This window comes from Ochotona curzoniae, unplaced genomic scaffold (genome assembly GCF_017591425.1).
Source record: "Ochotona curzoniae isolate NIBS_2020 unplaced genomic scaffold, NIBS_Ocur_1.0 contig_1079, whole genome shotgun sequence".
Taxonomy (NCBI): Eukaryota; Metazoa; Chordata; class Mammalia; order Lagomorpha; family Ochotonidae; genus Ochotona; species Ochotona curzoniae.
This window is the reverse complement of record NW_024464942.1, coordinates 2042-15291: the sequence shown is the minus strand read 5'-3', so window position 1 is coordinate 15291 and position 13250 is coordinate 2042. Positions and strand designations below refer to the sequence as shown.

The following is a 13250-nucleotide window of genomic DNA, read 5'->3' as shown; positions in this document are numbered from 1 at the left end:
AGTCTAGCTTGACAGGAGCTGTGCCTGGTCTAAGCATTTGCCAGTCCTGACGCTGTGGCAAAGTCTGAGCAGCCTGCACTTACCCTAGCTCACGCATGCACAGTGTTTATAGTCACTTGGCCTTGCTGGCTTTCCCAGCTCACATGCAGCCCTATGGGTATTTTAGCCCTGCCAAGCCAGGTCTGCCCTCAGTCCCAGTTCTCACTGTCACCAACAGGAACCCATGCTGCCCTTGTAAAAAGGTCCCCCGGGTCTCACATGTACTGGTGGGTGTGGCAGCCTGGTCTGGCATGGTCTGCGTCACCTTGGCATTTGTTGCATGGTATTGTAGTCTGGCCAGGCAGGGTTTGTACCGAATTACAGCTCATGCTGGTGGGAACTGCAGCCTAGCCTTGCCTAGCTAGCCCCCAGTCGCAGCCCTAAATGTGAACTGGCTGCTGTTACAGACCGACTAGGCCTGTCCTGCACCCTGCCCTGGTTCTCAGCTCTGCCCGTGGCTGCCAAGAACGGGTCCAGCCTGGCCTGCCCCCATATCTGAGCCACAGGTATACTGGTGGGTACTGTAATCGGGCCTGGGCTGGGCTGCTCCCTGCCCTGGTTCTTGTGCTTACCTGCAGGGACTGTGTCCTGATGGAGGTGTTCCCCAAGCTCCTCGATCGGGTCTCCTCCGAGTTCTTTCAGAAAAGCAGAAATTACACCATCACACGTGTGTTCTCAAGTAGTCGGAGGTGTTCTGGCTTGAAGAAAAGATGAGACTTGCAGTTAGATGATGATACATTAGGAGACCTTAAACCAACTTGGAACAGGAAAAAGTTGACATAGTGGCAGACTATCCATACTTTACGTATGATTAGATAAAACCATAATATGCAACAGAGAAGTTAGGATAAGTTGACTTGAATTTGAAAAAGAAAAATCTCAAGGAGTTACTTTGGGATGAAACCATCATCCTCACTGCTAACACTCTCCTTAGGGATCCACACAAATGAATCACTGCAACTCAGGAAATCCAAATGCATGGAGTATCTTAATGCATCAATGAAAAGCGTCCTCAGGTGAGACGAATTAAGAACAAAAAAATCTTTCCAAGAAGCTGGAAGATGGCCCCAGTGCTTGGGCCCCTACCACCCTCAAGGCAGACCCTGATGAAGTTCCTGACTTGGGCCTGGTCCAGCCCTGATCTTTGAGCCATTCGGGAACCACAGGGCAGATGAAACATTTGTCTGTCTCTCCTGCTCTCTCTGCAATTCTTTTTTTTTTTTTAATTATGTTGCCTTTTTTATTATTTTACAATATATTTCAAAAAATGACCTTACAGATGTCTTACCTGCTCTATAAGACCTGGAATAAAAGAACACTTAGAATTAGAACACAGAGACATTAAGCTGTAATATTCACTTGTACTGAACCATTACTACCAAAGGGTAAGTATTTTTTTAAAATAAGCAGATGTGCGGCTATGCAAAATAAAATACAAACTTGTTAAAACAGAACAGTAAACTTGACTTTAATAGTTATGGAAAGGTGGCTATAGAAAGGAGGTGGTTTTGTTTTCTTTCTTCAACACATCTGGTTCTGGCAGCAAGTTGCATTATACACTTAAAGCAGTGTGTGCCCTGAAAGCTCATAGCTTCTGTTTGTGCGTATAACTTGGGTCAGAGACCAGACACATGGAAAAGCACTGTTCTCAACACCCTCAACATCTCTCCTTCACGGAGGTCACAATGCTAACAAACTCAAGACTTTCCTTGCTGATGGTACTTAGTAATTGTTTTACTCCAGTTAACACTGGATGCTTTAATATTCTCTAAAAGAGAAGTGATGAAAGCATGTAGAAACCCTCCAGGGTCCAATTGTCACTTCCCATTCCCCAAGTAGTAAAATAGCAGCTCTACATGTTATAAAGAAAAAGAGAGATAATTCAAATTTCTTATTAGTTTTTAACCATAGTAACTTTACAATGCTTTTAGATTTGGTTGAATTTCCAAAATGAAAATGTCAGTTGTCAAATATTTTAGGAATTTATTAAAGTATTACATATAACTGATTTCCTTTTAGCTACCCCTCCCCCTCAAAAAAGTATATATGGTGCATGTGTGTGCATTTACTTATCTTACCTTAACTGAAGTTCTCTTTTTCTAGTTGGACATGAGAAACCAGTTTAAGCAACCAACGCTTGCTTTTATTTCTATTATAAGCAGTAATTCAGATCTTTTTTCACTAAATATGACTGCAGCATTTTCATAATAAAATGCACAAAAGGCAATACCAAAAAATGCCTTCTGAACAGGCTTCTGACAGGCAACCCACGGAAGTTAGACTCTACCAAAGTGGCACTACGAGAATACAGGCATCCAGTTTCTTTTCCTTTTTTCAAATTTGTCAGTTATTTACCACAATTATTTTGTCTAGTAGAACACAATTTCATGCTGGACTTAACTCTTAAGAGTTGACATAAACCAAAACTGGACAGCAGTCAACTGGAATCACATTCCAATGGTCTCCAAACATACTTGGCTAAAACACATCTTTTCTTCTCCTTGACTGATTTTGCATTAATTTTATTAAACGTATAGCAAATAACACTGCAAAGTTTTTCTCAGAGCTTTTTCTTAGGGGACTCTCTCTGCAATTCTTGCCAACAAGTACCTGGTGAACTTGTAGACAGCGCTGTTCCTGGCTCCCCAGCAGGTGGCGGCCCCGCGCCCTGGCCGCACGCCCGCTGCATCCCGCCGGCAGCACAGAGGCTCGCGCGGCCCGGGAGCGCGCTCGCCCCGCAGCTCGGGCGGCTGGCAGGCGGGCTGGCGCCGGTCGCGTCGGCCGGCAGCAGGGCCCATGTGGAAGCTCCTCCCGGCCGCGGGCCCAGCCCGAGGTAAGGACAGAGAAGGGACAGAGGGCCCGGGTTCGGAGGAGCGCCAACGCGGGGAAGGAAGTGGTGGAGGGTCGCTTCCGGTCCGGTCCCCTTACCTTCCGGGGCACGGCGGAACGGGAAGGAAACCGGGGGTCGGGCACGCGCGTGGTGGTCCCGGCTGCGCCGCGGCGGGGAAGGCCGGCTGTCCTCGGCCCCGGGGTTGGGCGGGTGGACGCCCGGCCCTGTCCCGCGCTGTGCAGTGGCCGTGGGACCCCGGCGCTGTGCAGTGGGCATGGGCGGTGGGGCGGCTGGCCCTTCGCTGAGCCCTGGCTGAGGTGGCTGAGGAGAAACAGGTGCACGGAGAAGCTTTCTGTTGTTTCAGACGCGTTTCCTTGCTGTCAGCAAGAGGGGACAGCCCAGACGTTTTCTTTTTGAAAGAGACACCAGAATTTTGCATCTCCGAGTTCACTGGCCTAGATGTGTCCAACACTGGGGCTGGTCAGGCCCAAGCCAGGAACCCCGGGATGCAAGGGCCTCAGTTGCTGTCTGTCAGAGTGCGCCTTGGCGGTGCTGGGCTGGACCCCCTGCACAAACCTGGGATGCTGGTGTCCCAGGGGAGCTGCAGCAAAAGCCAGGCTACTTCACCCCGCCCCTTTCCTGTGTGTCTGCACTTCTCTAGTGGAAGTTGCTAGTTGCCTGCCTGCTGTTTGTGGTCCTTATTGGCTGATAAAAGAAAGGGTAAGCCGGGAAAGCCATGATTGCCTGTGTGCTCAGGGTGTTCAATTGTGAGGCAGTGTTGACTGGCTATGTAAGGAGGATTAAAAAAAAAAAGATTTCTTAATTTCACTTGAATGAGAGCAGGAAAGACAGAGAAGTCCTCAATTCTCGGGATGGCCTCCATGGCCAGAGCTGGACCAGTGCATAGCTGGCAGCTAGAAGCTTGTCTCATTTGCCCTACAATGTGGATACACGGGTGCAGGAAACTTGGGTCATGCTCCACTGCTTTCCCAGCCAGAAGCAGGGAGCTGGATGGGAAGTGGAGCAGCTTGGGGTTGAACCAGTGCCCACATGCGATGCCAGCACTGCAAACTGAAAATTAATATGATCTGGCCCCTGAAGGACTTTTGTAAACACCAATACAGGCATTCCTATGAACTTGGACCAGTGCAAGGCCAGACCATAGAGATTTCAGTTTGTCTCGTGGCTCTCAGGGTTCCTGTGGATGTGTGGAAAGCAGACAGATCTGAGACAAATTGAGTTTGGCACAGCATACCTGAGGAAAGGCTTCATGAATCAAGGTGTGGCCCGAGCCAGTGGAGGTTGAGAGAGCAGTACCCAATGAGACCATCCAGGTCCTCTGAGGTCTTGGCCACACCTTCAGGTGGGTGGCACCAGCATTGCCCACCCATTTCTTAACTAATCAAGAGATCACCAATGGGGAACATCTGTAGGTTCCCCGCCCAACAAGGAGGGGTCAAGGAAGGCTTAAAATCCTAAAATCCTTTCTCAAACCTTTGGTGTCTCTCTCTCCCTCCTCTTTCGAGAGCACCCCACCTCCCGGCTTCTCTTCCGGAGGTGCTTCCCCTTCCTTCCTTCCCTGCTCCCTGGTCCCTTCGCAAATAAACTTTTCTGTTTGTAACAGATTCCCGGCTTTTTATTTCTATACTAAGCTGAGGAAAGAACCCACCGGGCATTTCTGGTAACACCCAACAGTCCAGCAGACGGTAGGAGGTGACTTCCAGAAACAGCGGGATTGGTTAGTTGCAGCTCACTGTTGGCCTGGTCTGAGTGTGCAGTGAGAAGGCATTTGCCCTCAGGACCTGGTCTGAGTAGGTGACAGGCTGAGACTTAGCCATCTGTTACAGGGATAGCACTGCTCAGGGCAGGCATTTGGCACTGTGTAGCAGGGCTAGCCTGGGAGTCCTGTTCAGCCTGTCTCCAGCTGTTGGCTAAAGTGCACCCTTGGCCACAGCTCAGAGTTGAATTACTGCCACCTGTGGACAGACCAAGTTTGAGTCCTGGGCTCAGATACCCTGGATATTTGGGCAGTGAGTCAGAACGTGTATCCCTGTCCCCCAAATAAGTAAAGTAAAAATTTACAAACAAAGAATAGGGGCTGGTGTGATGGCTCAACTGGCTAATCCTCTACTGTTAGCACTGGCATCCCATATGGGCACTGGTCCTTATCCCAGCAGCTCCACTGCCCATCCAGCGCCCTGCTTGTGGCCTGAAAAAGCAGTCCAGAACGACCCAAAGCCTTGGGACCCTGCACTCAATATGAGAGACCTGGAAGAAGCTCCTGTCTCCTGGTCTCAGATCGGCACAGCTCTGGTATTGTGGCCATTTGGGGAGTGAACTAATGGATGGAAGCTCCAGTCAAGTTCATATTGGGACTTTACTTGGGATTTCAGTAAATGTATACTTTGGGAAAGCAATTCCTTTCACTGTTGTTATTCCTTGAGAGAAATGGTATGCCCTTGCATTAATGTAGGTGATCTTTTGATATTCCTCAATAAGGGTTTAATAGAAAATGGGGGTTTAATTTATGTAAAACTGATTAACATTGAAATAGCAAACTAAAATATTTTCTTGGCATATCATGAATTTTATCCTATATAATGTACACATTTATGTATGTGTGTTTGTGTCTCATTTTATTCCTCTTAGAACCATACAGACTTTTGACTGGCACTGAGTACATCGTTGGAAGGAAAAACTGTGCTATTCTAATTGAAGATGATCAGTCAATCAGTCGAAATCATGCAGTGTTAACTGCTAATTTTGCTGTGACCAACTTGGTATGTTCCTGATTGTATTTTGCTAGCTTGCCGTGAGAGTTGAAATCAGTATATTGCCTTGATGTGAGAGAGAGAGCTGTTTGAGCATTTTATGCTTTTGTTTCAGTGACTTAGAAACTTGGAGAAAGTAGGTTGTATTTGTATTTGTTTACTTAACAACATTGACTGTTCCCTGGTGAGAGTTATTGGGCTTAGCTGTGATACATTCCTGATGCTCGCTCTTAAAGAGAGTATGTGACTGATGGACACAAAGTCTGGGTGTGTAAAGGGAGGCTCCACAGTGGGAATGACAGTTTTCCCGGGAAGACAACTGTTGCTTCTGATCCACAGCTCTTTTGAATGGCTTGGAAGGTATTTGTTAGCTTTCACCAGAACCACGGGTGATGAGAGTGATAAAAATATGTGAATAAATACGTTCAAAATCATCGTGGTAGGAACAAGAAAGTGAAAGTAAGCAGTTAGTTTGAACAAATGTGACAAATGCACAAGTGATGGATTAGTTTACTGGCATTTAGGTTTTGTGTCTATTTGTGTTGTAGAAAAGCATTATTATAGAAGTTGCAATAGAAAAAATAAAATTATTACCAAAAATCAGAACCTCTAGGCTTTATGCCTTGTTTTTACTCGCCCAGTGTTTACCATGTGCTTTTGATAATGTAAACAAAACAAAACGAAAACGTAGGACTGAAGCTGTCATGTTATGCATGAAGCAAACTGCTGCCAATCATAAAATTCTCAAGTGTGTGAAATGGAAGGGTTGGGAAAGTCCCAACTGATTTACAGAAATAAAGAAAAATGTGTGTTCCAAGAGTTATAATTCTGAAATTCAGAGATTTTCTTGAAGGGAGATATTTATGTTAATTGCTAATTAGTCCTTTGAAGGCAGCCAGAACAGTAGCTGTCATTCCCTGTGGTGGCAGGATATCCAGCTGTTTATTATTTTACCCTTTTCAAAAGTTATCAAATGTCTCCTGTGAATCATCTCCCCCTGGATTGTATGTACTTGAGCTGTAAAAGACTTGTAATTACTTCTCTAATTTTCAGAGTCAAACTGATGAAATCCCTGTATTGACAATCAAAGATAATTCTAAATATGGTACCTTTGTTAATGAGGCAAAAATGCAAAATCACCTTCCCCAAACTTTGAAGACAGGGGATAGAGTCACCTTTGGAGTGTTTGAAAGTAAATTCAGGTATGGATTTGTTTATTTAATTTTTGTTGTTAAAGATTTACTTTTACATGAAAGGCAGATGAACAGAGAGAAGGAGAGACTGCCTTTACTAGTTCACTTCCAAGTTGCCACAACAGCCAGAGGTGGGCCAATCTGAAGCCAGGAACCAGGAGCCTCTTCTGAGTCTCCGACATGGCTTAGGAGTCCCACAACTTTGGGCTTTCCTTGACTGCCTTCTCAGGCCACAAGCAGGGAGCTGGATCCACATTTGGGAAGCTGGGGTATGAACTGTTGCCCATATGGAATCCTGGTGGAAGCTTAGTGTACCAAACCAATGGCACTGGCCCCACACTTTTTAAATTAGATTAAAGTGGACAATTTTATCTCACAACAATTGAATTTTAAAGCAAATATAAGGATTATAAGATGACAGTATAATTGACTTCCCGTTTAGCACAGTAGTGAACTCTGTGTTGTTGGTATATTTTGTGGATCACAGGTGGGGGGTGACAGGTGAGTAAAAGTTTGTGTTAGTCCCTGTGAGTTGTGATAGGAGCCTCGTTTGTTTGATGCTTCATAAGTTAAAATGTAATGTTGATGTTGGCCATGTCTTTTTCTTCTTTGGGAACACAAGATTTAGGAGGTAAGAATTTCCTAAGTTACAAATTTATAATGTGTCAAAATTAAACGAATAATATGTTGTAAGCTTAAAGTTGTAAAGTATTGTAAAGTTGTAAAGTCTTTGTAACTGTGATAACGTAACTTTATTGTCATTCACAGGGTAGAGTATGAACCTTTGGTTGCCTGTTCTTCTTGCTTAGATGTGTCTGGGAAAACTGCTCTAAATCAAGCTGTGTTGCAACTTGGAGGACTCACTGTGAACAGCTGGACAAAAGAATGTACTCACCTTGTCATGATGTCAGTGAAAGTCACCATGGAAGTAAGTTGAACTGTGTTCCCATATTAAAACAAGTTCTGGGACCTTGAGTGAACTCACCACAGCACAGAGTTAGCACCATGTGTCTCTTCTGTCAGATTGTCTTCCTCCAGTCTCTGACATTGTCTCATGGTCTCATGCTCCCTCAGTTAAGCTGTAATCACACAAAGATTTCTTTGCTGTATCTTTAAAGCCCTGAGATGTATGGATATGTACCTTCCAAAGATGCTGACTAGTCATTAAAGCAGTGATGTATTTTGGTATATTTTCAGGTTTTGCATTTTCATCAGATTTGATATATCCAAAAGTAATTGAAGAATGGCATTTAAGATGTGATTCGTCAGACAGGCTGACTGTGCAAAAGATATGTGGGATTGTTTTAGGCTGAAAAGCACAAATACTTTGATTCCTGTGTTTGAAGATGCAAAAACCTTTTGTTATAATTAATTAAATATTAGTGTTATATTCTGATTTATGCATAAATGGCTCTTATGTGTGTACATATATATGTATGCAATAGCTGTCAAAGAGAAAGGCTTGTTGCCCAGATTGAACCTGAAGTTAAATTTGTACCATGGTGAAGTTACCCTGAACAAAGATATTTCCATCTTGGAAAATTTAGGACATTGATTTTTTTGCTTCTGCAGCAAGACTTACTGAAAAAATACTCATGTTGATAAATTCACAGGTAATATATTCATAAAACATTTGTAAAACCAAAATATGCATGAGGACATATTTAAATGTTAGCTCAGCATAATCCCCCTTAAGATATTAAGTTACTCAAATGGAGTAGGTAATGATACATGGGTTTAGAAGGCCTGAAATAAGGTCAAAGATGCTTTGATTGTCTTGGGTTATTTTGCCAAGTCCTCAGAGCTGGACACTTCTAGCACCTGACATGCTAATGACCACCATTAGAGACACCACCATGGAGTGTGCAGTGTTTCTTCTTTGGTGTTTCTGATCACTTTTTGCGAAAAATAAAAAAATAAAAATAAACCCTGATCATTAGTTTTTGCTCAGCGTTCTCAATGCATAGTTAGGCTTATAGGTTTTGTTTTGTTTTGTTTGCTTTTTGCTTTTGTTTGTTAGATTATTGAATGTTAGGAACCAGAGGGAAACCTGAGGAGTATTTAGTTCAGCTTTTATATTTTGAAGAGAAATTGAGACTTGGAGCAGTTACGTGCTTAGCCCAGAATCGCGCGTGTTGCAGTTTTATTCAGTTGGATATTTCAACCCAGCCATGGCTCTTCCATACCCCTACCAAGCTCACACATGGTTCAGTAAGGGCTGAGACCTAACCTAGTCTGTCACACAACCCTCCCCGGTCCTCCAGAGCACCAGATGGTGTTGGAATTTGGCCTGGCTTGGTGCTTCCCATCCCAGTCCACAATTGTGCCAAGTGAGATTACGATCGTATCCTGATCAGAATGTAGCCTCAGTTCCAGCCCATGCGCTCCTTGGTGGGAAACTCAACCCAGCTAGGGTGTCCTGTTATTTCCCCAACCGGGCCTCTGCCCTGCCATAGAGCAGGTGTAGGCCGGTGGTTGTTCTGTCTCTGTTTGGCAGAGCCCCTCACTTGTCGTGGCCCCTTGGATGCTGTGGCTTAGTGCCTCTGCCTCACACAGATCAGTATGTGCAAGGACCTACCTGGCATGAGCTGTGCTCCAACCTGATTTCTGTTGTTACTTGTGAGTTAAGGTTTGTTCAGCCTTGCCCCTTCTGTCCCCTTCCAGTGGCAGCCCGGCCCACCCCACATCCTGTTTAAAGATGCACATTTGGGTGCTGCTGCCTTGACCTACCCTGACTGTTGTGGATTCCTTTACCCATGAGTGATGGCAGATGTCGTGGTCACACCTAGCTTAGACCATTGCAACCCCAGCTTGGGAACTAACCCGGGGGATTTGTATTCCAAAGGGTTGGACCCACACAACCCCACAGAGCCTACCCCCAGCCCAAGTTCTCTTGTGTGCTGGAGAGTGTCTTGATTTGCCAAATGTGACCACTCCACAACTCCAACACTCAGTCGGGCAATGGTACCCAACACTGCCAAAGAGGCCCCCATCCATAGCTTCGGTGTGGGCTAGTATATGGTGATCAGTGATGTTCAATACTAATATCCCATCTCTGTATTCATAATTGAGCTGTTGCATCTGTCTTACTAAAATTATCTTCTGGACACTTCCCCCAAACCACTAGGTCTTGGTCCCCTTGCCTGCTTGTATCTTTCATGACACTGTCACTGAGAATACCCGAAAATTCACTTTGCACCTACACTCAACCTAGTCTTAGTCATGAGTGACCCAGGCAGCAATTACATATCTTGAAAACCCCAGAGTTTGCCCTTCCGGGCGGCCAGCAGGCAAAGCCTGGCACCACTTGGTGCACTGGCCGCCCTGGGGGAGGCCGAGGACTCGTTCACTGCCTTGTGGCAGTGTCTTTGGCGTGAGTCCCCCGCATTGGGTCCGACCCGGCAGGGGCACCCCCCACAGTCGCCACACTGCAGGGAGCGTCAGTTGCCCCCAAGCCCAAGGACCGAACTCCTCCCAAACTCCCCCAGCCGCATGGTCTTAGCAGCTGGGCGGAGCTAGGAATTTCCACCCAGTTCCCAAGTTCCCTCATGGCGGACTTACCCTGAGGGAAGAGCTCTCTTGGGTCCTGGGGGAGGCCGAGGACTCGTTCACTGCCTTGTGGCAGTGTCTTTGGCGTGAGTCCCCCGCATTGGGTCCGACCCGGCAGGGGCACCCCCCACAGTCGCCACACTGCAGGGAGCGTCAGTTGCCCCCAAGCCCAAGGACCGAACTCCAGTCCTGTGTTGATTGAACTTAAATACTCTATGTTGCATTTGGATGATCTCATTCACATAGGAAGTTGGGATCTGTCAGATTCCAGTCTTTAGAGATACCCTCAATCTGGTCGCTCCTAACACCTGCATTATTGAAAACATATGTATAAACTGTATAGTTGGATTATTTCCTAGAATATGCCAGCTCTTTCTTATTTTAATTGCCCACAGTAGTATTTTCTAGTCCTTTATGAGTTTGTGGATGTGTGTTACTTGAGGCTGATAGCTTGATTCACGTTAGTTCACAGTTTCGTTCTCTCTTTATGTGTGCATCAGCTTCCACTGAGCCTAACCAGTTGCTCCTTGATTTACTGTGTTGAAGAGGCTTTATTCTATACTCTTACTCCTTCTGAAAGCAGTAAGGCTCCAAAGAAATTTCCATTTATCTCTTAATGTGTATTGCCTCTGCAGGATGGGTTAGATTTCTTCAGCCTGAACGTGTACTTGTAATGTTTTTCAATTGGAATGCATTTTTAAAGTCTTTGTGTTATTCTGCCTATCCCAAAGGACTACTGTGTCATTGGCTTCTGATAATTGAGTAGTTCTGGTTTGTGGTATAAAACTGAGCAAATATGAAATTCTATTTTACAGATTGTGACTTCGTTTATCAAATTAAGAAAAGGAAAGAAAACAATTATTAGAAAGGCATGTTTGTAGTTTATAACATGAATGTTTTCTTTAGAAGAAGCTATCATAATGACTATATATATATATATCCACATATATTTTCTTTCTTTTAGACGATTTGTGCACTCATTTGTGGATGCCCCATTGTAAAGCCAGAGTATTTTACTGAATTTCTCCAAGCAGTTCAGTCCAAGAAACAGCCTCCACAAATAGAAAGGTATATTATGTGTTTCTAATTAACAACATATGACAGAAAAGATGAGCGCATTGACTTTCGGTTAACTCTCTGGAATTCTAGATGTGATAGTTGCTGTGTTCCACGTTTCTCTTGTGTGTGTGTATGTGTTCCATGTTAATGAAATTTTTTCAGTTAGTATGTAAAGAAAGAGTACCCCAAATTCTTAATTGGTTATTTCTTAGCTCTGTGAAACAGATGTTAACTGCTAATATATAACAAAAAACTGTTGAAGCATGGTAAATAGGTCAGCATTGCTCATGTGCCAGTGTCGGGGTCATGGGTGAGGTACCCTTGGTAGTGGGGCTGCAGCAACCCTCTTGGAGAACCACATATTTGGACCTAAATGTTGACGGCACTGGGCACTGCTTTTGTTACCTCATTTCAAAATGAGATCACTGACACAGTTTAGTAGCTCTAGATTAGTAATTCCATCTATAAAATCTGAGCACATGGCTTGCTCTCATCCTACTTGCCTGTTAAAAGAAATGTTGATTATTGGTAATTGCAGCAAAATGTGGATGATATGTGCCAGATTTGTGAGCCACTAGACTTGGAGATCTGGCCTAGACTTGGAGAGGGGTAGTACCTAATACCACCCCAAGTCCCAGGTGAGGGGAGTGCCTCCTGAGGAAGGGGCCATCTGATTGACAAGTAGATAGACCACATTGCATAAGGTAGGGGGCTTTGGCTTCCAGTTGGTGATGCTAAGCTTGCTACTTATGTGTCCTGTTTCACTCTCCCACTAAGAGATTTCCAACCCCTTTTCTTAAGGGCTGCTGGAGGATATACATTTGTCTCATCTTCTGTCGCTGCTTCTTACTGATTAGGTGTGAAGATCTTCATGTCCTGGGTTTAGAAAGCTCTCTGCATCTCACCTAATGGCTACATCTCAGGAGCCATAGAAAACTTAGCTGATTCTGTTGGCTGTGTCCATAGATTACTGTCACTAACTCTGAGAAGTTTCTGGCCTTTTTTGTCTTTGAGGTGGCATCTGAGGACCTCAGCTGGTTTGTAGGAGCAGGCCGACTCATTCGAGTGCACCTGGACATGCTCCCCTCCTCTGCACTGGATTCAGGGCAGGCAGCACAGCATGCACTGTGTGTTTCAGCGCTAGGACACACAGCCCACTCTGTGCTCCCTGAGATTGGGGATCCTGCCTTGCCTGGGACCAACCAGTCCCGAAAGCCTGGGGTTCTTGGTGACACCAAAGGCTGTTGGTTGGATCACGCCACATTTCCTGCCATGGGTGCGACTGCCTGTAACCTGTTAGACCCCTAACCTGCTGCCCAAAAGCCATCAGTGTGGCCAGATTGTACGAGTACAAGCTTACATTGATTCTATAGAATGACTGGCTATTTCAAATGGCCTTAAGTTTAGGAGTGTTAAGCAAGTTAAGAATTTCCAAAGTATTTTTATCAGCATGTTATAGTGTTACTAATATTTTTATTTTATAAGGATTTATTTATTCTTATTGGAAAGACAGATCAGGTTTATGACGAGAAAGAGAGACAGAGACAAAGATCTTCCATCCGCTGGTTCACTTCCCAAATGGCTGCAACAGCCAAAACTGAGCTGATCTGAAACCAGGAGCCAGGAGCTTCTTCTGGGTCTCCCAGATGGGCACAGGATCCCAAGGTTTTGGGCCTTCCTCTGCTGATTTCCCAGGCCATAAGCATGGAGCTGGATGGGAAGTGGAACGGCTGGAACACAAATCAGCACCCATGTGGGATGCCAGTGCTTACAAGACAAAGATTTAATCTCTGAGCCATTGCGCCGGGC

General features: G+C 45.1%; 1 protein-coding gene across 1 annotated transcript; it reads left to right on the top strand.

Annotated features, from left to right (window-relative positions):
• The first annotated feature begins 2763 nt into the window (after positions 1-2763).
• Positions 2764-11525, top strand: LOC121166815 (nibrin-like). The gene is made up of 5 exons (XM_040996110.1): positions 2764-2872; positions 5519-5649; positions 6694-6842; positions 7602-7761; positions 11347-11525. Exons 1-5 carry the CDS (start codon positions 2836-2838, stop codon positions 11467-11469), a joined length of 600 nt encoding a protein of 199 aa, XP_040852044.1. The 5' UTR covers positions 2764-2835; the 3' UTR covers positions 11470-11525.
• The last annotated feature ends 1725 nt before the right edge of the window (positions 11526-13250 follow it).

Bases quoted from the DNA above. Each gene is read 5' to 3' on its own strand.
- LOC121166815 (XM_040996110.1), top strand. From the start codon at position 2,836: ATGTGGAAGCTCCTCCCGGCCGCGGGCCCAGCCCGAG. The intron at 2,873-5,518 runs GTAAGGACAGAG...TATTCCTCTTAG, and splicing joins GGCCGCGGGCCCAGCCCGAG to AACCATACAGACTTTTGACT. The intron at 7,762-11,346 runs GTAAGTTGAACT...TCTTTCTTTTAG, and splicing joins CAGTGAAAGTCACCATGGAA to ACGATTTGTGCACTCATTTG.